Source organism: Myotis yumanensis, unplaced genomic scaffold (assembly GCF_028538775.1).
Source record: "Myotis yumanensis isolate MYYU_CA2020_CCGP unplaced genomic scaffold, mMyoYum1.0.hap1 SCAF_1, whole genome shotgun sequence".
NCBI lineage: Eukaryota > Metazoa > Chordata > Mammalia > Chiroptera > Vespertilionidae > Myotis > Myotis yumanensis.
Genome location: NW_027223752.1, coordinates 4,580,534 through 4,605,849, shown reverse-complemented (window position 1 = coordinate 4,605,849; position 25,316 = coordinate 4,580,534). Strand labels below are relative to the sequence as shown.

The 25,316-nt window shown below is 50.5% G+C and overlaps 1 protein-coding gene across 4 annotated transcripts in view; it reads right to left on the bottom strand.

Moving 5' to 3' along the window:
• Positions 1-1,705: 1,705 nt before the first annotated feature.
• The window catches only part of AK7 (adenylate kinase 7), a 38,783-nt gene continuing 15,172 nt past the window's right edge, over positions 1,706-25,316 (bottom strand). For 2 of the 4 annotated variants that reach the window (XM_070412678.1, XM_070412696.1), the window contains 13 exons: positions 24,235-24,315; positions 23,606-23,694; positions 22,222-22,312; positions 21,710-21,787; positions 20,442-20,591; positions 19,065-19,193; positions 17,789-17,921; positions 12,678-12,806; positions 11,959-12,027; positions 9,523-9,720; positions 6,073-6,293; positions 2,878-3,036; positions 1,706-1,924 (listed from right to left, as the gene is read on the bottom strand). In XM_070412678.1, coding sequence (XP_070268779.1) covers positions 1,886-1,924; positions 2,878-3,036; positions 6,073-6,293; positions 9,523-9,720; positions 11,959-12,027; positions 12,678-12,806; positions 17,789-17,921; positions 19,065-19,193; positions 20,442-20,591; positions 21,710-21,787; positions 22,222-22,312; positions 23,606-23,694; positions 24,235-24,315 — 1,566 coding nt within the window. In that variant the 3' untranslated portion in view covers positions 1,706-1,885. Of the gene's footprint in view, positions 1,925-2,877; positions 3,037-3,101; positions 3,172-6,072; positions 6,294-7,058; positions 7,371-9,522; positions 9,721-11,958; positions 12,028-12,677; positions 12,807-17,788; positions 17,922-19,064; positions 19,194-20,441; positions 20,592-21,709; positions 21,788-22,221; positions 22,313-23,605; positions 23,695-24,234; positions 24,316-25,316 lie in introns of those variants that run through there. The other 2 variants (XM_070412687.1, XM_070412705.1) reach the window with 2 other exon arrangements.

Here is a 25,316-nt window from a genome sequence, read left to right as displayed (position 1 = left end):
CACACTAACCACTGTTGATACGGGTGCAGAGAAATTAGAATCCTCAGATACTGCTGCTGGGAATGTAAAATGATGCGGCCCTGTGGAAAAAGGTTTGGCAGTTCCTCAGTAAGTCGAATGTAGAATGACCATATGACAGCAATTCTACTCCTAGATTCCTACCCAGGAGAATTGACAACAGGTGTCCAAACAAGAACTTGTACAGAAATGTCCATAGCAGCTGTATGCACAATATTTAAAGGTGGAAACAGCCCAGATGTCCATCAACAAGTGAATGATTAAACTGAGTGTGGTCAGTCCACCCAATGGAATACTATTCAGCCATAAGAAGGAATGAAGCACTGACACCTGCTCGGCCTGGCTGGACCTTGAAGAGAAGCAGACCTGAAAGGCACAGTGTGTATGATTCTGTTTATATAAAGTGTTCAGAATAGAGAAATCCATAGAGACAGACCGCAGATTAATGGCTGCTAGGACAGAGATGGGGAACATCAGCCCGCGGGCCATATAAGGCCCATGAGATCCTTTGGTCTGGCCCTTCCAGGGCATTAGGTGTGAGTTAATAAAATTTTTGACCAAACATAGCAGACTAATTTTTTAAAATATATATTTGTATTGATTTCAGAGAGGAAGGGAGAGGGAGAGAGAGATAGAAACGTCAATGATGAGAGAGAATCATTGATCAGCTGCCTCCTGCATGCCCCACACTGAGGATCGAGCCCACAACCCGGGCATGTGCCCTTGACTGGAATTGAACCCGGGACCCTTCAGTCCACAAGCTGATGCTCTATCCACGGAGCCAAACCAGCCAGGGCCAGGCTAATTTTTAAGTTGATAGTTTTGTATGGCCCGTGAATGATGTTATAAATACCCAAATGGCCTTTGGCAGAAAAAAGGTTCCCTAACCCTGTGCTGGGAGCTGAGGCAAAGAAATAATTGGGACATGGTTTCCATTTGGGGTGAGGAAAAGATTCCAGAGCTAGACAGTGGTGGTGAGTGAACAACACTGAGCGTACTTAGTGTCACTGAACTGCATACTGTAACATGGTTACAATCATACATTTTATGTTCTGTGTATTTATCACAATAAAAAAAATAGTGTGGTTATATTCAGATTACATTATCTAAAGGGATGGAATAGATACACCGTTAAAATCAACCTAAACAAACTTCTCCCTCGGTGTAGTTCTGGGAAGTATAGGGCCTTTAGGACGGGAGGAGCCCGCAGGGTGATTGCTCATGCCTGTGTTGTACAGTCAGTTTGTTAAAAATATTTGCCCATTTTCTGGTGACCACAGATACTAGAATTATTCGTTCTGTTACACGAGTGTTTCTGCCAAGAGGTTCCTAGGGCTCTCGGACTCACTGGCTGGGCCCTGACCCTGAACTCAAACAGCAGCCTTTCGGAAGCCCGGCCCCTCTGACTCCCTGGGACTCACAAAGCGTCCACGTCCTCACTGCTTTCCGTGTCCAGCGCCACTGGCACTTGGGCCATAGCACGTTGTGTAAACCCATTAGCCTACATGTTCAGAGAGTAGATGGTCTGGTGCTCCCCACACTATCGATCACTCCAAACATTCGTCGCAGACCGCGGAGACGAAGACTGAACTCTCAAATCGCTGTGTGTCCCGTGAGCTCTGCACAGATACCTTACCAAATGCACCTTTCACATGTCATTTTAATGAAGTCGCCACTCATTGCCATGTAGCATTTCCTAATGATTTTACTTAATAAAATATTTGCTTGCAGGGCGGGGGGCAGGGAGGAGAATTTTCCAAAAACTGGGAAAGCATATTTTAAAACAATTTTTCAAATTGCAATGTCTATGACAATGTCAGAGTCCTCTCCAGCTCTGCGCAGGGCAGTGGCTCGAGGTCCTCCAGCGTCACAGCGTGGCGGGATTGTGCTTGAAGAGGTACTCTGCCTACAAGTGGGAGAAAGAATAGAGGCGAGTCGGCAATGAGAAGGCACTTCAAGATACTTGTGGGCCACATATTTGTACTATTAATGTGCACAGTTTAAAAATAAAAGTGGACAAACCTTTTACTTTCAAATGAGTAATAAAAATCTTCTTATAGCTAAGTGCAATGAGCCAGCCAGAGAAAGACAAAGACCACATTATTTCACTTATAGGTGGAATCTGACGAACAAAATAAACAAAATAGAAACAGACTCATAGATAGAGAACAGACTGACAGCTGCTAGAAGGGAGGGGGCTTGGGAGGCTGAGTGAAAAAGGGGAAGGGATTAAGGGAAAAAAGTAACTTATAGACACAGACAACAGTATGGTGATTACAGGAGGGGGAGGCGTGGGGTAGTCGAGGGGACGGGGGGGCGGGGGGGGGGGTGATAAATGGTGACAGAGAGACTTGCCTTTGGGTGGTGAACACACAATGCAGTACACAGATGATGCACTATAGAATTGGACTCCTGAAACCTGTATCATTTTACTAACCAATGTTACTCCAATAAATCCAATAAAAAATTGGTTTTAAAAATCTTACTATAAACTGTGAAGGCATTAGAGGCTATTTCCCAAATGCCAGACACACAATTTCTCTATGTCAACTGGCTTCCCATTTAGATTCAGGTATATTTTATTTTCAAATTGATATTTTAAAAAAACAAACACCCACCCTGGCCGGTTTGGCTCAATGGATAGAGTGTCAGCCTGAGGACTGAAGGGTCCCAGGTTTGATTCCTGTCAAGGGCATATGCCCAGGTTGCGGGCGTGGTCCCCAGGGGTGGGTGTGCAGGAGGCAGCCAATCAATGGTTCTCTCTCATCATTGATGTTTCTATCTCTCTCTCCCTCTCCCTTCGTCTATGAAATCAATAAACATATATATTTTTTTAAAAAAACACCCTCAACCTCTTACCAGAAAATCCACAGGATCCTCTGGTCTGACCTTACAACACTCGTTCAGACCCTGCATGAGCGTTGGCATAACGTAGGTCATTAAGTAGTTTCTCAGGGGAGCAGACTGAGCCTCGAGTAATTCGGTTTCTTCCCTTTTCACTTCTTCTAGCCGTCTATTCTACAAGTAGAACATGGGGGGGGGGGGGGGAGTCAGAAAAGGGAGAACTCTTTCACACGACTCACCCCACAATGCATCAGAACTAGAGCGTGCTAGAAATGGTCGCCGCTATATTATAAAGATGGCCTTTCCAACCTGCAGGGAATAGACAGAAATGGTGGTATAACCGTGAGCTAGTCGTTTAGGAAATAGTAAGCTGGATCCCTACCTCACTTCTTAAACAGAAGTCATTTCTAGCTGTCTAGATGAAGAAAAGAAGGGAGGGAGGAAGAGAGAGAGGGAGAGAGAGAGAAAGAGAGAGAGGGAGGGAGGGAGGGAGGGAAGGAGGGAAGGAGGGAAGGAGGGAAGGAGGGAGGGTCATAGAAGTGATAACAAGAGATCTAGAAGGCATTGGTCTGGTGGACGTGTGCTATTCCTTGCTCAGCATACAGCCACCCTCCCCTGGGAAAAATAATTCCATATTTCCTTTGAAAAATCTTCCTTCTCAGCCTAGTGGTTTAGATGGGATGCAAGCCCATACGTCCAGCCCCCCTCCTGTCCATGAGCCAAGCCAGGAAGAGCCCAAGGGTGACACCAACAATGACGAGGGAGCAGAGAGAAGGATGCGAGGTCCTTGGTACCTTCTGAGCCACCACACCAAGCCTCGCCTGAAGCCAGCCTACCCTGGGCTTTCCTGTTACGTGAATCCAGCACTGTTCTCTATTGCCTAAACATTTTCAATTGACTTTTCTGTCCCCTGCAAGCTAAAGAATTCTAACTGATCTTTTTTAAAAGAGAACTTTCTCAGCAAGATAGAAAACCCAGGAATCAAAATGGGAGAAGACTGATGGATTTGACTGCATATAAACATAAATATTGTTTCATATATTTTTTAATACATTGATTTCAGAGAAAGGGGAGAGGGAGATAGAAACATCAATGATGATGGATGGGGGGTTCAATTGGGGAAAAAGGAGACATACATAAAACTTTAGACAAAAAGAAATTATAAAAATAAATTAAAAAATAAGAAATAAGAAAAGAAACATCAGTGATGAGAGAGAATCATTGATCGGCGGCCTCCTGCACACCCCACACTGGGGATCGAGCTCACAACCCAGGCATGTGCCTTGACCGGGAATCAAACCATGACCTCCTGGTTCATAGGTTGAAGCTCAACCACTGAGCCCCCTCAGCCGGGCTAAACGTAAATATTTTATGACCAGAAGAAACATCGTACACGATATTGAAAGATAAAGGATGGATGAGCTGAGAAAGAACTATTTGCATTATATTATAAAAAGCTTAGAACTGATGGGAGAGCGCACTGTTTGCTAGGCAACAGTTTGCATGTTTGCAGACACATTAACTCTTCAATCACCACCGCGACCCTATGAAGCAGGTGCTATCACCATCCTCATCTCCCACATGGAGAGACCGGGACACAGAGTGACTCACGCAGGGCCATGGACCTCCAGAGAGTGGAGCCGGAGCCGGACAACGTGGGCTAACAGTGTCTCCTGGGCCATTCCTGTTTCTCTCCCACAACCTGAGCAGGAGTGGTTCTTTCAAAATAATAAGAAAAAGACACACAGCTCCAGCATGGGCGGGGAAAGCGTGCAGCATAAGAGGGAATGTGACGTCCTAACGCAGGAAAAGTCGATAAGTTGGTGATCGGAGACATGAATAGACACAGTGAGATCAGTTTTTGTTTATCAGAGTGGTGTGTGTGCGCAGAATCGAGAAAGCAGGGTTGGAGGCCAGGGCACATACAAGAATCAAACAATGGCCCGGCCAGTGTGCCTCAGTGGTTGAGCATAGACCTATGAACCAGGAGGTCACAGTTTGATTCCTGGTCAGGGCACATGCCCGGGCTGCGGGCTCATCCCCAGTAGGGGGCGTGCAGGAGGCAGTGAATCAAATGATTCTCTCTCCTCATTGAACCTGCAACCTTGGTGTATCCTGACAATGCTCCAGCCTGCTCTACCCGGCCAGGGCAGCGGTTGAAATTTTAAATATGGCTCGTGTCCAGGAAAGGCCTCCTTGGAAAGATGACTTGAATAAAGATTTTTTAAAAGGCGAGGAACTATGTCACACGGGTGGCGCATGCTTAGATGCTCTGGGAAATCTTAGAAGCAGCCGGGTCCCCAAGGACCTTGGGGGCCATGATAGGAGTCTGGACTTTCGTCTCAGGCAATGTTGAGCCTGCGAAGAGGGAGTGGATCGTGGCCATGAGCACCTGCACTTCAGGAGGCTGCCTGCAGGGATTGGAGACAGACAGGCAGCGGAGCTGGGGAGACCAGGGGGAAGGCACAGCCCATAACCGGGCTGCGACACACTGACCCCTGAGGAGCGGAGAGCTGCGGGCTCCGAGCTACTGTAGGAGCAGCGTAGGTGAGAGTGGGGAATGAGGACGGTGGAATGAGGCTGACACCCAGGGCCGGGGGGTAAATGGAGGGAAGTCGACTGAAACCACAAGGTCGCCGCGCAGCAGCACGTTACATGGGCAGGATGTGTGTTGCTAACACGGCTGGCGATGGCTCGTTATTATTGTTGTTGTGATTTATACTGAGCAGAAGACTATGGCATCGTTTTAAAATGGTACACATGACTAATAAACTAACAAACAAAACTGATTTGGGGATTTCTGTGACATTTCTCTATCAGCAGGATTGGAAGTGCAACTGGCCTAAATGGCTTTGCCAGGGGCCCCCTCCACAGGTTCCCGTGCACACACACACACAAGCCTGCACAGGAATGCATACACTCAAGCCTGCACACACACACACACACACACAAGCCTGCACATGCATGCACACACACACACAAGCCTACACACATACACACGCAAGTCTATACACGCATGCACACACATAAGCCTGCACATACACACACAAGCCTGCATACATGCACACACACACACACACACAGGCCTATACATACAAGCCTGCACACACACAAGCCTGCACACACACAAGCCTGCACACACATGCACACACCTAAGTGCCTGCACATACACAAGCCTGCACACATAAGCCTGCGCACACACACACTCACCCACTCCTCCCAGCGAGCAATCTTCTCCGCCATCTCCACGGCTTCCTTGTGCTCCCGCTCCGCTTCCACCATCGCCTCCCTGGCCATGCGCTCCTCAGCAGCCTTGCGCTCCTCTTCGGCCTTTTCCTCATCCGTTAAACCATAATTCCGAGGCTCCCCAATCTCTTTGATGAGCCGTTTGATAGTGAGTCTGTTGTGAGGGTCTTCAATCTTCCCTACATCTTTAAACACCAGGAGAGAGGGAGCGGTCAACACATCCTGACATTCGGGGCCCACCTGCAGTGCGTTCTGAGACCATAGTCGGGAAAATTCTCCACCAGTAAACTTGTGGGGGTCCGTTATGTAAGTTACCAGCTGCGGTTTCCTTTTTTAGTTGCCAGCACAGGTCAGACTTGCTTGTCTCACTGGCTGATATCAGACCTGGGAGACGCAGGGAGAAAGCCTGGGCTCCCGGCTGCCTCTGACAGACCCCTCGGATTTAAGAGGACAGACGGGGGTGGGGAGGGGGGGGGGTGAGGGGGGGCGCTCTCCAGCCCTGGAAGCATCCAGGCAAAGACGGGGAGCCCCTCGGTCGGGGTTCCCACCGAAGGAAGCCCTACATTTGCTGGAGGCCGGGCTGGGTGGCCTCCAGGTTTCCTTTGCTTTCGGTTTCTGAGAATTAATTCTCTCGGGACATGTTTTTAATTGATTTTAAAAATTAAACCACTTTAGTTAGCCTACTTGAGGAGGAAAGAAGTCCAAACTGCAGAGTGCCTGACTCATGCTGATATCAGGACCAAGAAAAAAAAAGAGAGAGAACGGCTTGTTGGTAACAACCAGTTCCCCCCAGTCACCCCGCAGTCCATCCTCAGCCCTCTCTTGGGAGCTCTTGGGAGGTGTCAGCAGGGAAGGGTGTGCCGTGGACGCATTCACTACACAGCCCTCCACACCTTCCTCCCGGGGACTCCCACCCTGCCCCCAAATACACCACGGTGATGGCTCCGCCCCCACCCCTGGTTACACACTGTCACCTTGACCTGGACGAGAGGCGCCCGGTGCTGACACGGGAAGAGGGGCGGAACAGGCATAGTTTGTCAGTTAGTGGGTACAAACAAATCAAGAAAGGAAAAGGCGGCCCGGCCGGCGTGGCGCAGGGGTTGAGCGTCGACCTATGAACTAGGAGGTCAGGGGTTCGATTCCGGTCAGGGCACATGCCTGGGTTGCGGGCTTGATCCCCAGTGTGGGTCGTGCAGGAGGCAGCCGATCCATGATTCTCTCACATCATTGATGTTTCTCTCTCTCGCCCTCTCCCTTCCGTTCTGAAATTAACAAAAACATATGTTAAAAAAAAGACAAAAACCTCACGCATGCCGGTGCCCACACGCTGACATTTAAATGCATTTTCCCTGGTTCCTCCTGTAATCCCAGCCTTGCTGCGCCTGAGGGGCCGCTGACCGGCTTTGAAAGGCTCCCTGTTGGAAGAGGGCTCACAGACGGCAGTGCTGCCCCCGGGGGCACTGGGGGTGGGCGGGGAGGGGCACCTGACCACCTGGGCAGCACGCGGCCTCTGACTTGCCCTTCTTGGAATGTGGATCGGGACTGAGAGTCACGTCCAGCTCTAGGCTTGGCTCCCGTGTAACCCGGAACCTCTGGGTGGCAGGGCTGCCCCCGGGGCCGCCACGGGAGCCTGAGAGGAAAGAGAGATTCTGGTCCAAAGAGCGAGAGAGGAAAGGGGCATGAGAGAGAAGGGGATTCAGATGCAGAGACAGATTGCGGTGCCAGCATCTTTCCATGCCCTTCCAGACCCTTGGAGGCCAGGCCGCTCTCCGGACCTTGACACCTCCCCCCATGCCCCTCCTGGCGGCACACGTCTCCCTTTGCTGTTATGATCTCCTGGTTGTCAGTGTGAAGATGAGGACAGCGTGCCCGGCGCAGAATGAGACAGGAGCACGGTGGCCCCTCATTCACTCCCCCGTCATCACTGTGTCTCTCTCGACGCTTCTCCCTGGGGTTCTCCTGATCTTCCCAGAAATGACTTCTGGGGTTTTACTGAGAAGATGACAATGGCTATTTTTGTGACATGCGCTCGCCATTTTTTTCTCGTTCTCTAATTAAATAGCGTAGAGGACTTTCCAAATTAGTAGGCATCAGGTCCTCACATATAAAATATGTGAGATCTGTCCAATATGCACAGGCACAGTTAGGCGAGGGCAAGACCCAGCCACTTCTGCTGGTGCGAAACAGAGGAGTGCAGATGTGTAAGCAGTGTCACCTTTCAATTTCTTAGCAGCCATTTGATGGCTCAGTGCTGGGAGTAAAAACAAAGTTCCCGCTTTAGAACTCCTTCAGTGAGCCAGAGACTTCCTATCTCTTACTGCTACTCTTTGGAACAACTCTACAAGCCAGGGATCATTCTCCCATTTCACAGATGAGAAAACTGAGGCAGGTTCAGAACTGGAATTGGCTCTCCTGCCACATTAGCTCTAAGCCTCCCAACACTCCAGGGTCCGAATGCTGCCCCGTCTCGCTCTTGGGGGTGAAGAGAGGCCTCGGGAGGCCCAAGACGTCGGCCTGGCCACCAAGGTCCCACCCAGCTCGGGCTTTCTCCCCAAAGGAGGAAGCAGTAGCAGGGTCCAGAAAACCGGAAAGGAAGTTTAGGGGAGTGGAAACAGCAGTGACAGCTGAGGTTTGGAGCCCGCACCATGATGATGAGGATGAGGGTGATGATGAAGGCGAGGGTGACGAGAGCATGTTTCCTGGGCGTCTGCTGGGAGTTGAGCTCCGAGTCGTGTTTAGAGGAAACACAGAAAGGCAATGGAGAGCTATTTGCTTTTCTGAGTAGCCAGGGGGCTCAGCTGGCCGGTCTAGCTGTGTGGCCAGTGCCTCACAGTATTCCTGTGATGACACACCGGCCCCCAGGCAGCTGGGGAAATAGCCCACAGCAGCCCGCAGCAAACACATGTCTTTGAAATGCCCTTGAAAAATTTGGTATTCCAGCCCGGCCCGTGTGGCTCAGTGGTTGAGCGTTGACCCAGGAACCCAGAGGTCACTGGTTCCATCCCTGGTCAGGACACATGCCCGGGTTTTGGGCTTGATCCCCAGGAGGGGGTGTGCAAGAGGCAGCCGATCGATGATGTTTCTCTCTCATCAATGTTTCTATCTCTCTATCCCTCTCCCTCTAAAAATAAATAAAAACATATTATAAATAAATAACAATGTGGCATTTCATTTCATAATATATCCATGTGTTTTCACATCACAACACTCCACCGCCAAATCCTCACGCAGGACTCCCCAGGAGAAGTCCCTGTTTGTCCCGGGACGTTGCCACCCGCCATCCCCCCCAGCCCTACCATGGCCTTGTGTGGGGCAGTGGCGGGGCGGGGGGGGGGGGGGGTGGTCAGCTGGGGGGTCCGCCACCTGGCGGAGGCTCTCCACACCCCCGTTCCCCTCCAGGGGCTCATTCCGTACCAATGTGTATGGGGTGGATCTCGAGCTCATCGAAGTAGTTGAAGACCGTCTCGTCCTCGGTGTTGAGGTCGCGGAAGTTGCTCAGCGACCGGAGGAACTGGTCCTGGCTGTAGTGGGTGCCCACCACCACGCTCTCGGGCAGGTTCATCACCCGCAGCTTCAGGAACTCGTCCGAGCCGTCCAGCGCGCAGACGAATTCTGGGGGGAAGAAGAGGCGCCTGGGTTAATGCAGTGGCCGCCCAGATTACCTAACCAGCAGGTGTGTGTGTGTGGGGGGGGGGGGGGGGGGGGGGAGGGGATGGGCAGGAAAACGCCTGCTTGGCAGCTCAGACCTCCTGTTGCTGCAAATGGCCTGGCAACTTGGCTTCTTGCTGCCTCTGGTAGAGGTTGAATACATGCAAACCAGGGACATTTTCAGACACTATACCCTGTGAGGTCCAACCTGTCGGTAATTGAAGGATCTATTATCTTTTCTTTCTTTCCTTTCCTTTCCTTTCCTTTCCTTTCCTTTCCTTTCCTTCCCTTCCCTTCTCTTCCCTTCCCTTCCCTTCCTTTTCCTCCTTCCTTCCATCCTCATTCCCTCCCTTCCTTCCTTTAATAAAAGCAGCTGAGCCCTGGCTGGTTTGGCTCAGTGGATAGAGCATCAACCCTTGGACTGAAGGGTCACGGGTTCAAATCCGGTCAAGGGCAGGTACCTCGGTTGCAGGCTCAATCCCAGGCCCAGGTCGGGGCGAGTGTGAGAGGCAACCAATCGATGTGTCTCTCTCACATCGATGTTTCTCTCTCTGTCTCTCACTCTCCTTTCCACTCTCTCTAAAAAAAGCAATGGAAAAATATCCTTGGGTGAAGATTAACAACAAAAATAAATAAATAAAACAAAAGCAGCAGAAATCGTAAATAGCAAATCTCTAATAACCCCGTGGTACCCATCATCAGTTTCCCAGTCAAGCCCCAGTGAGACCGGTGGCTATGAGCGAAATGCTTTAGTGGCTGATTTGCCAAAACGGGTCCTCCTACTTGTGAGAGCCAGTTTACTACTCAAACCCAGACTTTGTTTGGATTCCCAACAAAGAGGAATACCCAAAACTTGCGCAGGTTCCTTTTTAATGAGCACTTTCTTCTTCTGCCAATTTCTCATCCATTTTTTTTTTTTTGTCTGAAAAGTATTAGATCATTTCTTTGGCTCTCATTTTATGTTCTGAGCATCTTATTGTGAATTCCCCTTCCCTCCCCCAGCCCCATGCGTGTGTATTTGGTTGGTTTTTCTCCTGTTAACCTAGTCAGTGTCAATTCTATTATTTTATTACTAGATGCCCAGAGCACAAAATTCATGCACTGGTAGGGTCCCTAGTGGCTGCCAGCTGCCGGCCGGGGCTTGACCCCCCCCCCCCCGCCGATCGAACTCTCAGACAAACTCCCCGTCGAGGGGACAACTTGCATACTATGCTTTTATTTTATAGGATTAGTCCAGCTGTAAGAACTAAAGAAGGGCGGGGGGATTCTCACCCTCTGAGACACAACCCTTGTACCAAGTTGTTGAAAATAGTTTGCATTAACCACCTGGCCAACAGTTATCTCCTATGATTACAGTTCATCCAAAATGAGTTTTTATTTTTATTTTATTTTTTTAAATATTTTTATTGATTTCAGAGAGGAAGGGATAGGAAGAGAGAGATAGAAACATCAATAATAAGAGAGAATCACCGATCGGCTGCCCTCTGCACACCCCCCACTGGGGCATGTGCCCTGACGGGGAACCAAACCGTGACCTCCTGGTTCATAGATCAACACTCAACCACTGAGCCTAACCGGCCAGGACAAACTGATTTCTTTCTTTCTTTTTTTTTTTTTTTTTTTTAAGAGAGAGGGGGAAAAAAACACCTTTTCAAGTTCATGGCAAGGTCAGAAGAAATGGCTGCTAGCTACTCAGCAACTCCTTTTCCTTGGGACACTGTTTATGCCTCTCCTTCAAGAGCACATTGTGAAATCTCTGGGTAAATATCTGATAGGACAGGCTTGCCGCCACGTTCACTGCGAACTGGAGGGCGTTTTGCCTGCCCCGCTCAGTGCGGGATTCTGCACGTCTCCTGGATAAGGCGATGGCATCGCTGGCCCCTGAAGCAGGTAGGAGCGGCCATGATCCAGTCCCCGGGGGCTCGCCAAGGGACTCTGGGCTTCAACAGACTGGCCACGTTTGTGGCTTCGTTACAGTGGGGAGCAGCAGAAATAAACGTTCTCAGGGAAACGGAATATCCCTCATATTTACCCCAATGCATCCTTCAGTTTGGGAATTTGATTTTCAGTGTGTATCATTTGACTGCTTTTCTGCAAGAAGAAAACCCTACTTTATTAACATCAAAAAGATTGTTCTGGTTCAAAGGAGCTATCAGATGGCATTCCTTTACATGTGACCCTGGAGAAATATTTTAAACTTACCGGGTATGATCAGTTTATCAAAGGGTAACATTTTGCCTCTGATTTCCTCCTCCTCCTCCTCCTCGTCTTCTAATAAAACAAAATAGACATCGTTGTCATACTTACGGGAAGGCGGGGGTGGGTGGGAAGAGACCAACCACAGAACTTGTGTGCATATATGCATCGCCCAGGGACACAGACAATAGTGTGGAGAAGGCCTGGGGCAGGGGGTGGGGCTAGAAGTGGTCAAGGGGAAAAAAGGGGACATCTGTAATACTTTTAACAATAAAGATTTAAAAAATACATCGTCATGTTTGTTACCTATTATTACTATGGGTAGCTCAAAAAAATTAAATTTTTTTTTATTTTAAAAAAATCTTTATTGTTCAAAAATATAACAATTTTGCCCTGGCCGGTTTGGCTCAGTGGATAGAGCGTCAGCCTGCAGACTGAAGGGTCCCAGGTTCGATTCCGGTCAAGGGCATGTACCTTGGCTGCGGGCACATCCCCAGTAGGGGGTGTGCAGGAGGCAGCCGATCGATGTTTCTCTCTCATCGATGTTTATAACTCTCTATCCCTCTCCCTCCTTTCTGTAAAAAATCAATAAAATTTGTAAAAAAAAAATATAACAATTTTAACTAGCAGTCACTAATTTTAATTGCGTGGCTATTACTCTGAGGAGTAGACTTGCCCCTTGTCTGAATGTTCACATTCAAAACAAGGGGCGCCCTCCGACTTACTGTTGAACAGGTCTTTGGCTTGGTCGTAGGTCTTGGGGAATCCATCCAAAATGTAACCTTGATTCCTGCAAGGCATAGATTTCAGCTTTTCTTTTACAAACCGAATTACATATTGATCTTCCAGTCGGCCTAATAAAAAGAAAAACAATATATATATGACTGTGGAGTCACCTTCTGCATAGGGTTACACGCTGCCGTCCCCTGAAAAATTATCATGCAGTCCCTTATTTTTCCCTTCAAGTGACAAATAGGTGGTTTGGGATTTCGAACACAGCACGTGAATTCCAATGCGCGATCAAATAGGAGCACCCAGTGAGCCTGTTTCCGTGAAAGGAGAGAGGCAAACGCGGATGCTGGCATTTCCAGAATGTTTGTGTGGTCACAGCTCCTGGGTGTAGAAGGACGTGAAGTGCGTGGAGAAACCCAGAGTGCTCCCATTTACCAGTAGGGTTTACTCGGTTGTACTTGGATAGGATACCCCTATAGCCTTACACATACTGGTACGTGCTTCTGTTGTACGAATTGAAGTGGTACTCATGTGTGTCGCTAGCACCTGACGTATCACTGCGAGGTGCCCAATACACAGCTGCTGCCTTTGAATAAAAATCAAGGTTGAGCTGAGCCTCAAAGGCACCTTTCTCTTTTAAGCTGCTGAAAAGTCCCAGCTGGTGTGGCTCAGTGGTTGAGCTTCGACCTATGAACCAGGAGGTGACGGTTTGATTCCCTGTCCGGGCACATGCCTGGGTTGCGGGCTCGATCCCCAGTAGGGGGCATGCAGGAGGCAGCCCATCAATGATTCTCTCTCATCATTTCTAACTTTCTCCTTCTCCCTTCCTCTCTGAAATCAATAAAAATATCTTCTTACCCCACACACTTGAACTATATAAAGTGAGCAACAGGAATCTAACTGGTGCGCCGGAGGTTTAACCATGTCCCTGGTCTGGCTGCATTGTCAGAGGCCGACGGGAGTGGAATTATGTGTGAACAGGACGTGGAGGTGCCTCATGGCGGGGTTGCGACATCTGTCTTGCTGGAATCGTTAGAGTCATACAGTCACAAACGGGGCCATGTTAGGGACACGCAAGCTCACCTGTGTGTCCCCATGCTGCCAAATTTCCCTGTGGGTCTGTGCGGTGTGCCCCAAGGTCTTGTTTTGTTCAAACATAATCAAGGCCCATGTTCTAGTTTCTGATAAATATGATGAGGAAGGGTTTTTGGACAAACTAGAAGGGGTTGAGGAAATCTCCCAAGCTTGCAGGAAGTGGTGGGTGGCTGGGAAAGCGGGGGGGGGGGGGGGGGGGGGGGGACACGCTTGCTGTTCCGAAGACTTTCCCTCCCCCAGAGACCTCGCCCTCTGCCCTCTCCCAGGGCCCCTCCAGGCAGAGGCTGCTGAGCCACACTGGCCCCTTGCATCTGGGAGGACAGTCTCCGGTCAAGGCCAAAGACAGCCCTTCTTGAGCTTGGGCAGTGACTTCTCAATCTGGCGCTGCACCTACTGTAACTCTCCTACGCGGTCCCCTCCCTGGGCGTGGAGAGAGCCCCACTGGTGCGTCACGCCAGGCTGTTACAGGAAGTCCGGGTCAGACTGTCGGGCCCTGGCAGAGAGCTGCTATCTAGGTCCCTGTCTACAAACATCGTGCGGGGCTTGTCTCGTCCAGTTAGCTCCAACACCCGCGGGTCTTGCCTCTCTTCTGGGGGCGGCATCGGTCACCAGCCCCAGCGTTCTCTTTCTGTCCTTACACCTCGGGCTTAAAGTGTGTGTACACATGGCCACGTACACCCGTGGATTCCTAAAAATCCAGGTCTCCCACCCTTAATTTTTTATATTTTTTAGAAAAATTTTATGAGTTTATCTGAGCCAAACAGATGCCATGTCAGGAAGCAAGATCTCACATGCTCTTCCCCCTGTAATGCGGCCTGGCCCGATTTCCTCCCACAGGGGTCCCTACCGTGGGCACCTCCTCTCGGGTGTTCTCCTCTCCCCTAAATGGTGGGAGCCAGGGCTCTGTTAGACTCTAAACTGGGAGAGAGACTCCCAGTGTCTCTGGGTGAGACAGAAGCTGTGTTGCATCTCAAAGCCTTTGTGTTTTCTGCTCACCTTCCTGTTCCTCTGAGAAATCTCTCTAAATTCCATTCCCCTCCCCCAGCCCAGCCCACACCAGAGCAGAAACCAAGCAGCTGGTTTAAGTGGACACTCAGTGTATACTAACACCGTTTTCTCCGCCTCTGAATACCAGATTGGCGTGGCCTGGGGAGGCGGGGAGGAGGCTGGAGGGCATGGAGGGACAAGCGTCTTGAAGATGAGTAGCTGGGAAGAGGCCCGCCTGGAGGACGTGAGGGCCAGAAGAGCAGAGGTGGGCGGGCACTCAGGGACAGGGCCTCAGGGTAAGGCGGGGACGTCCTCTGTGGCCCACAGAAGCACAACACCAGGAAGGAGCAGCAAGCGCCCAGCGGTCCTGTCACCCAGGGCAGTTTCCCCTGTCCCTCCCTCACGCCAGCCCTGGGGGATCAGAAACAGCCACCAGCAAGAGGGGAGAAGTAAACAGAGAGAAGAAACCAGATGTGCTTGATAAGTCGGCCAGGGCAGAATCTCTCCACTGGATGAGTCCACACTACCGGCTGCCCTGCAGATGATACTCATATACCCAGTGTGATGGAAGAACTCTGCTGTCTGGGTATAAAAATGAAATGGTGCTTTTGTTTTTTTAATCCTCCCCTGAGGATCTTTTTCCCATTTATTTTTTAGAAAGAGGGGAAGGGAGGGAGGTGAAGGGAAGAGAAAGAGAGACCATCGACCTGAGAGAGACACACCGATTGGGCCGGGGATGAATCTGTGATGGAAGTACGTGCCCTTGGCCGGGAATTGAACCTGGGACCCTTCGGTCCATGGGCTGACGACACCCCAACCACTGAGCCAAACCGGCCGGGGCGAAATGGTTTTCTTTTTCTAATAACTGCTGACTGGCGGTCTTCCTGCTGGGGAGCCAGCTCCCTTGGAAACATCTCCGTTCCACGTCCAGTCTGCGGTGATATGAACGGACTTCGTAAAGCATGACTGGCCAAGGAGGCCGCTGGCTTATCACCTAGGGTGGCGGTGGGACCGGCCTTGACCTCCTTCCCGGGGTGGGGAAAAGTGAGCCCAGGTTTTGAGTTTGGAGTGACACTTGACTGTGATGAGTTTGTTCCATAAACTGGTTAAAAGTGCCAAGTGAGAGCCCTAACCCGTTTGGCTCAGTGGATAGAGCGTCGGCCTGTGGACTCAAGGGTCCCAGGTTCGATTCCGGTCAAGGGCATGTACCTTGGTTGCAGGCACATCTCCAGTAGGGGGTACACAGGAGGCAGCTGATAGATGCTTCTCTCTCATCGATGTTTCTAACTCTCTATCCCTCTCCCGTCCTCTCTGTAAAAAAAAAAATTACCAAGTGAGTATGGATGGAAAAGGGGTTCTATGAAAAGTAACATCGCAGGGCGCTCTCATCATCAATCCTTAACCGGGCAGGTCGCGGTGGGTAGTCACACCCCAGGAACATCCTAGTGAAAGGTGACCAGCCAGCCCCGTCCAGCCCCGTCCATTGCTCTTGTGCCTCTAGAAGTACCTGAAGTGCTTGTAATACCCTTGGGAGGGGGGAGTAACACTCCAGAGAGCAAGTAATCTTGTTAACTCCCCTGTAATCCAGTCCCCACCCCCCCTTGCCTCCTCCCTCCTCCAGATAATCTCCCTTATCCTCTCTCCTTAATCTCGAATGAAGAAACGCTGCCCACTGTTGTCCCCGGAGCATTTGAGATCTTGCTCCCTGGCTTATGTCCTCATGAGAGTCTGGCTCAGACTCTTACAGAAATTCTCTACAGGTTTGGATGTTGCTTATGTCCAAACATGAGGAGGAACGTTTTCCCATTGATTTGTATTCCTTCCTGCATTAACTATGGGTCCTCCTTATTCATCAATTTTTTTTCTATTAAGGATTTAATGATTTTCTTACTAGTTTGCCTGAGTATTTTATTTTATGTTTTTATTTTTTAAAATATATTTTCATTGATTTCAGAAAGGAAGGGAGTGGGAGAGAGAGAGATAAAAACATCGATGATGAGAGAGAATCATTGATTGGCTGCCTCCTGCACAACCTACACTGGGTATTGAGCCTGCAACCCGGGCATGTGCCCTGACTGGGAATCGAACTATGACCTCCTGGTTCATAGATCAACGCCCAACCCCTGAGCCATGCTGGCTGGGCTGCCTGAGTATTTTATATACTAAGATTATGTTCCAGTCGAGGGCACATGCCCGGTTTGTGGGCTCAATCCCCAGTAGTATGCAAGAGGCAGCCAATCAATGATTCTCTATCATTATTGATGGTTCTATCTCTCTCTCCCTCTCCTTTCCTCTCTGAATTCAATAAAAACATATTTTTATTAAAGATTATTAACTCTGTCATATTGGTGGCAAATATTTTTTTCCTGGTTTGTTTTTGCCCTTTAATTAATAATTTTCGATGCTTATAAAAGATTTATGACTATACATTTCATTTTTTTAAACATAGATAGTTCTTTCCACCTTATCTTTAAAAATATATTTTTATTGATTTTTAGCAAGAGAGGAAGGGAGAGGGAGAAAGAGAAACATCATGTGCGGGTAGAACATCCATCAGCTGCCTTCTGCACGCCCCCAACTGGGGATGGCGCCTGCCACCTGGGCATGTGCCCTGCCTGGGAAGCCTTCCCGTGCACAGGACCACACCCAACCACTGAGCCACACAGCCAGGGCCTTTCCCGTCTCACGATCAATCACCAGAATATTAATGGTGACTTTTTTTTTTCCCCTGGGAGGGGAGATTATAAATGACATTTCTTTGTGGTTCTTATAATTTCTATACTTAACTTATAATAGCAAACGAATAGTCTTTTATAACAAAGAAGGGGAATTGGAAAGACTCCCAGACCAAATTAGAAAAATAAAATAAAAAATAAAAATGTTGTGCTGTTTACTTGGAGGAAAAGCAAACAAAAAAGCCCTGGTTCACAGGCCCACAGCCCCTGTGCGATGCGGGGCGGGGGTGGGGGGGGTATGTAGAGGGTGTGGGGGAGGACGTGGGGGGGTTTGGGGGGGCGGTTACCTGCGTTCTGCTCCATGCTCTCCTTGATGCCATCCAGCAGCTCCTGTGCGTCCTCCACATTCTCCTCTTCCTCCTCCTCCTCCTCTTCTTCTTCCCCTCCTTCCCCTCCGAACTTGGGGGCCACGATGGCCTCCTGCACACCACAGGGCCCTCCAGTTGGCTGGTGCCCTGCACTGGTTTGCTACTCACTAGCCTCCTGCCACGGGGGGCGGGGTGCTGGGGGCATAGGGGAAATCTCTGAACCTAAAACTGCTCTAAGGAAATAAAGCCTTTCTTTAAAAAAGCGCTCAGCAAAGAAGCTGACCACACCCTGAGAAACGTACATCAAGAATGAAAGCAAAGAAAAAGCTTACAAAGGCGTCACAACCCAAGTGCCCCGCGATAGAGGAGTGGCTAAGGGAGATTGGAGCGTGTACGCAGGGGAACACTACTCAGCCGTGGGAAAGGGTGGGACAGCGCCGCTGGCAGCAACACGGACGGACCCTGAGAGCGTTATGCTATGAGAAATAAGTCATTCAGAAGAAGCTGAGAACCCATGACTTCACTCATATGTGGGACATAAAGCGGAAACTCGAGAACACGGACAGCCGTGTGGTGGTTGCCAGAGGGAAGGGGTGGGGGAGGAGGGGGTCCTAACATATGGCGACTTTGGGTGGTGGGCACATGGTACAGCTCTTGTAACATAGAAGCCCACACCTGACACCTGTATGTTCATGTTGACCGATGTCACCCCCATCAATTTAATAAGTAAGTAAGTAAATAAAGGTTCCACTCGCCCTAACCGGTTTGGCTCAGGGGATAGAGCGTCGGCCTGCAGACTGAAAGGTCCCAGGTTTGATTCCGGTCAAGGGCATGTACCTGGGTTGCGGGCACATCCCCAGTGGGGGGTGTGCAGGAGGCAACTGATCAATGTTTCTCGCTCATACATGTTTCTAACTCTCTATCCCTCTCCCTTCCTCGCTGTAAAAAATCAATAAAATATATTTTAAAAAATAAATAAATAAAGGTTCCACTCAACAGGGAGAACAGGAGATATACTTTGAGCAACAGCTGGCGACAGACTAAACTCCAGGGCCACCCCTGGGAGCGGCTTCCGTCTCTCGGAGCAGAGCCCGTGGGCCTGGGAGCTGTCACAGCGGGGCCAACGACCACCGCCCCCGAGAGGGACAGAGCCCTGTGCAGGATGTCACGTGCCGCCAGTGGCTTCGTTAGCACACGGCGAGGGGAAGCATTTTTTAAAACAGGGACGTCCCCCAGGAGGTGTGAAAAGTGATACCAGCTTTGCGATGGCCTCGGAGATGACGTCCTTCAGTTTGATGTGGTGGATCTTGTAGTACTTGGCCAGCACCTCCGCGACGCTGGACTTGCCCACGGCGGGCGGGCCGAGGATGCAAACCTTGATGGGCTGAGAGAGGGGAGCCAGGGTCACTAGCCAGCTGGGCACGGCCGGCAGCCACAGAGCACTGGTCCCGCCAGGGGGGCCTTCAGCGCTCGGATCCCTGCGGTCCCTTCCTCCACGCGCGCAGTGAGCATGGTGGGGCGTGGGGAAGGCGGCACTCGGGTACGTGCCCAGGGAGAGGGCCAGAGTATCGAGAGAGAAAGTCCGCGTGCATGGCCTGCCACCAGCTTCACAGCTGTGGCGCTGCTGCTCCTGGAAAGACAACTAAGACGCTGCCGAGTGTCTGCTCTCGGGGACATAGTGCCCAACTCATTGCCTCGTGAATACTGTTTCTGGACTGAACTTGGTCTTTAATTATCCACTCCTTTTTAACACAGATAATTTGCTCTAGTTTTAAGCCCGCCCGCTGTGGCTCAGTGCTTGATCGTCGACCCATGAACCAGGAGGTCACGGTTCGATTACCGGGCAGGGCGGGGGAGGGGGGGGTGTGCAGGAGGCAACCAATCAATGTGTCTCTCTTACATCGATGTTTCTGTCTCTCCCCCTCCCTTCAACTCTCTCTAAGAAATCAATGGAAAAATATCTTCAGGTGAGGATTAAAAAACAAACCAAGAAAACCCCATTTTTCTTATGTAATGTTCACTGTCACCTTTGTAGGGCTTCCCTGGAATAAATCTAAAGATCTAGCCAAGTGCTGCTTCAGAGACGGGTGTGGAGGCTGGTCCGCAGGCCATTCTAGCTGAGCTCGTGTCTTAGCTCAGATGAGTCCCTGACTACCCACGTGGCCGTGAAGAAGTTGCTCCGTCTCTCGGAGCCTTGGTTCTCACATCTGTACTAAGGAGATACAAGTATCTTCCTTGAACAGTTGTGATGATGCAAATGACCGGCCAATCTCCTGGCCAATAGGATGGAAGTGAGAATCAGACTTCTTCCCCCGCTCCTGCCCCCATATGTACACCTGGGCCTGAAGCAGTAAGACACTAGATTTCTTTTCCTTATGTCGACAGCCCTGTGACAGTCTCCAACTTGCTATCGTGTTCCGTGTGTGTCAAGCATAACAGTCAGCGTCTATGTCAACTTTAAAAGTGTTCCTGTCCGGTTGACAGGATTGAGATGATGCCCAGGTCGATGCTGAGGCCTGGACAAACGGGTCCACCCTGGAAAAGGCACTGGGCTTTAGAAACTGGGGCCCGGGAGAGAGGACGTGCCCCCGTGGCCACGGCACGGAGCGCTGAGGCGGGGGGCTCCGGTTACCAGCAGCCCTCGGCTTTGCTTGTACTCTCTGAGGACGTTGCCGATGTTCTCCACGAAGCCCGTCTGGGACACCCAGCGGATGTTGAAGTTCTCCTTCACGTAGAGCGCCTCCATGCGCAGGTTGAGCAGCAGGTGGTCGATGCTGTCTTGCTGCGAGGTAAAGGCACATGAGAGGCTTGTCTCTTCACGGTGATGGCTCTAGCAGGCCCAGATCTATTATCATGAAAGCAGACTCTGTACCCCACCACCCACCACGGCCCACTCGTGCAGCGCTGGGAGTGGGCGGAGGAGCAGCAGCCTGTTGTTACACGAGCCGCTCGGAGGAGGAAGGTACTGGAAGTCCCAGTATAAAGCTTCTTCTTAAAAATGTTTAATTGCATCCCATGGTTCAAAAACCCCCAAGAACAGCCCGGCCAGCGTGGCTCAGTGGTTGAGCATCGACCTATGAGCCAGGAGGTCACGGTTCGATTCCCGGTCAGGGCACATGCCCGGGTTGGGGGCTCCATCCCCAGTGTGGGGCATGCAGGAGGCAGCTGATCGATGAATCTCTCTCATCATTTATGTTTTTCTCTCTCTCTCTTTCTCTCTCTCTCTCTCTCTCCCTTCCCCTCTGAGATCAATAAAACTACATTTTTTAAAAATTCCCGAAAACAAAAGCAGAAGGAAATGGCCCCTTGGGCGCCACGGCCACCCACCCACCTCTGCTCCCCCAGGGATGCCAGCGCTTTCAGAAACATCCTCAAAGACAGTGTTTTGATCCATTCATTCCTAAAAAATTACACCCTAAAGCTGCAGCCGAAGAGCACGCTGCGTGGTGAAAGCTGCATTGTTTTCCGTGGGGGTGGAATCAGAATCTCCGCCTCCCGTGAAGTTTAGAAAGAGGCCAGAGAGGATGACACTCGGCGTCTGAACACCACTGTCCAGCGAACAGCTCTTAAGTACATTTTCTGGCCACGGCCTCTGAGAGTTCAGAACAGAAAACAGGCTCGCAGGGGAGAGGAGAGAGAGGAGAGGGAAGGAGAGGGGAGGGGAGGGGAGGAGGGGATGGAGGGGGAGGAATAGAGGGAGGAGGAGGAGGAATAGAGGGAGGAGGAGGAGGAATAGGGGGAGGAGGGGGGAGGAGGAGGAGGAGGAGATGGAGAGAGCGTTGCTTTAGGGCTGATGGCTGGCTGCCTGGAGGAGTGTGGGAGCCAGGCATCCTGACCCCAAACCCCTCAGCCACCCGCCACCCGGGAAAAGGGAAGAGAAAGAGAATCGCATATACTGACTGTTAGGTCCTTGGACAGGAAAGCGTTCTCTTTGGGCACTTTCTGGATCTTCCCAGGGCCGGTGTTCCTACTGATGCACTGCGAGAGGAAAGGGGACGAGTTATTGGCTTACCTGTCAGGTTGTAATATACGAGCCCCCAGATGAGTGCAAGCGTAACTGACTGCGGAGAAAAGAAAAGGCTGCACGGCAGAGGGGTGTGCGCGGAGGGCAGCCGTTCCTGCGCTGTGTGTGTGTGTGCCTCACCGTCCCCCTGCGCGCCAGGACGGGGAAGAGAACGGGAAAGGCCCGGCTCCTGCCCTGAGGCCGCTCACGTCGGAAAGGCGGGCAGACCTGTGTGCACAGATGTGTGCTGTTTGCAGCTCGCAAAGTGGGTGCAGGCGGGGAGCAGGGTTTTAAGGCTGTTGTTCTGCATGAGGAGGCCCGGCCTCGTTTGCACGTCTGATCCCGTGACTATACTTAGAGGCGGGACGGCTTAGGAAACGCCGTCAAGCGGGGGACTCGAGGGATGTACCTTGACCAAGTCCTCCAGGGTCTGGACGGAGTCGTCCACGGCGACCAGGTAGTGGACCTTCGGCACGTGGTCTATCACGTTCTGGATCACCCTGCAGAGCGCCAGGGAAGGCCGGAGGAGAAAAGCCGAGAGAGAGAGAGAGAGAGAGAGAGAGAGAGAGAGAGAGGTAGTAAACAGGCTGGCGGGCCTGGTTTTCAGGATGTCAGACATTCCTTCCCATCTTTAGAACCCGATGACGCAATCAAGTGAAACCTCTGCAGAACAGACGGGCGCACTCAGCCCTCCGAGCCCAGGGTAGACGCTGGCAGCTGCAGGCTGGGTGCTGCCTGGAGGAGACGCTTACACGATCCAGGGGATGCTTCTTTTAGAAAAATAACACAACTGAAGATTGGGGCCTGGGGGAGACCCGTGCGGGGGAGGGGTCCTACAGCTTCATTTCCCCCCAGTAGACCCGGGATGGGGACCAATTTACTCGTGGCCAGTGGATGAGAATAAGAGTAGAATCTGGAAGCCAGAACCTCAGGGAGGAGCTATGACTGTCCCCTTAATGGGGAAGTGGTGGTGGGGGAGGGGGGTGAGTAGAGGGGTGGCAGAATAAATACCAAGGAACCCAACATGTAGACCCGACGAACCACAAGCAAAGTGAACCATCTTTTGACCCGTGTTCAAGTCGGGGTCCGCAAAGCTGGAGAGGGTCTCCGGACCTGTCCGGGGCACAGAGTTGGGGAACTCTATGAGTGTGAAAAGCATGTTAAGCCCGGCCCTCATGGCTCAGTGGTTGAGCATCGACCTATGGACCAGGAGGTCATGGCTCGATTCTTGGCCAGGGCACATGCCCAGGTTGCGGGCTTGATCCCCAGTGGGGGGCGTGCAGGAGGCAGCCGATCCATGATTCTCTGTCATCATTGATGTTTCTCTCTCTCTCTTCCTTCCCCTCTAAAACCAATAAAAATATATATATTTAAAAAAAGACAACACACCCCTGTTAATTTTACCTGCAGTTGCCAAAACCAACCCGCTTCAGCTTTCGCGTTGACTACCTGACTCCTGGACATCTCACCTGGGACAAAAGCAGAAGGAACAAGGCCCCCAGAATGCATATGCCATGTTCCTCCTTTTCTAGAGCTGTGCACCCGCTGATCAGCCGTTTAAAGGATGAACCTGAACTCGTCATGGGAACTGTGGGGCTTTGAGGGGGTGGACACTGTTTCCTCAGATGCACGTGGCGATAACAACAGAACCTTCTGCACCGCGTTGTGGTAAAGAATAAACACAGCGATACAGGGTCCTAGCCCTCGGTGAGAGCTCGACAAACGAGCACATAAACCCACACATTCCTCAGTGAATTTGCAGTCAGTGGTGTCTCCGGGAGGCGAATACTCACCCTGCGAGATCGAGCACGTGAATTGCCGGAATTACATTGGTTCCGTCTCCAAAAACAGGCAGTGCAGGGACCTCGCCCAGCCAAGCCAACTGCAAGGAAAACAAGCGCAAAGCGTGTTCCCCTGGGCACACGTGTGTGACGTGACGGTTGCAGCTCACACCGCGCCGCAGCCAGAGGCACCCGAGGGACTGCCTGCCTGATGTCATGGTCCTCAGAGGACGCCTCAGGGAGAGGTTTGGTAGATCGGTTCTGATGAGACGGATCAAATCCCAATTAAGAGAAATAAAGTGCAACAGCAGAGCTGAAACACTTTTCAAAACACCTATAATCCCATCAGCTGTCTTTAATAGTCAACTGCGTGTTGCCTGCGTGGAGAGAAAATGCCTACGTCAGCACCATGTGTTTGAACGGAAGGAGATCTGCCTCACTCGTCATTGTCCTGAGAGTGGTGACTAGAAGGGCCAATACTGGGAAAGAAAAACAGGGGGCTATGGTCGACACCCTTATTTCCCCGGACGCTCTGCTGCTAGACTGGCATAGCCACACCGAGAAGCAATCAGAAATATCTTCAGATGGTATCACCTTCCTGTAGAATTTTTAAAATCCTCGTAGTCATTGAAAAGCCATACCTTGAAAAAGAAATGTAAGATGCCTCCTTCCGCTCCATACTGAAGTCCAGTAGCAACTACGTAAGTCGAGAATTTTTTGACCTAAGAGGTAAAATACAGGGGAAAAAAGCGAAGTGTGATATTATCAATCCCATTGAACTGGATTATTTCTGCGGTTAAAAATGAGCACTTCAGGAAGGCTCGTGTCATGGCCTCCTTGAGGCTACGAAAGTTTTGTTTAAGACAGAAATAGTGTCCTCCAAAGGGGATAATGGGTCCTGGCTGATGTGGCCCCGTTGGTTGGGTGTCGTCCAATGCAGCAAAAGGTTGCTTGTTCGATTTCCTAATGGGTAGGAAAGTGGCTATAAATTCTAATGCCATGTGGTTTCCTTCAAATATTTTATGCCCACAGTGTTTGTATTGCCAAAGTAAAAAAAAAAAAAAAAAAAAAAAAAAAAAAAATTAATAGAACAGAACTTGAACTTGGGCACAAAGTTCCTAAGGTAATATCCCCTAATACCACTAGGTGTCACCTTAGAGCTATTATTATATACCACTTGGGCAGGCCTTCGGCTAATGGGGAAAACCCAGTGGATGGAATCTAGGGGTTTGGGGCTCTAGTTAAGTCCTACAGAAGCTCAGTGAGGATGCTGATAAGAGCACTTAGTTCGCAGAATTTTGAGGATTATATGTGAGGCACGTGAGGATGGCACGAGGTACCCTAAGTAAAACAGTTAGCACTGTTCCTGGCAACCACTGACAAGTCCGCAATTTTAGCTATTAGATTACTTATTCAACAGCAGGACATTCCTGTCATCTATTTTGATAAACTGTAAGAGAAATAAAATAATTTCATTTATACATATGATCAATGTTGCTGCAACTGAAGGCCAATAAGCTACGGTCATTGTTTACATGAACTTCTCAGCTATGCGTACGTCCCAGCAACCGGTGGCCGGATGTGTGGAGATCAACTTTCCTGAGTGATGGAGCTCTGGAGTCAGAAACCAAACGCAACCCAACCCGCAGGCCGATGGATCTAGATTTGAGTCACGGCTCTAGCACTTGACCCGCCTACCCAGTGTCCACATCCGTGAAATGGG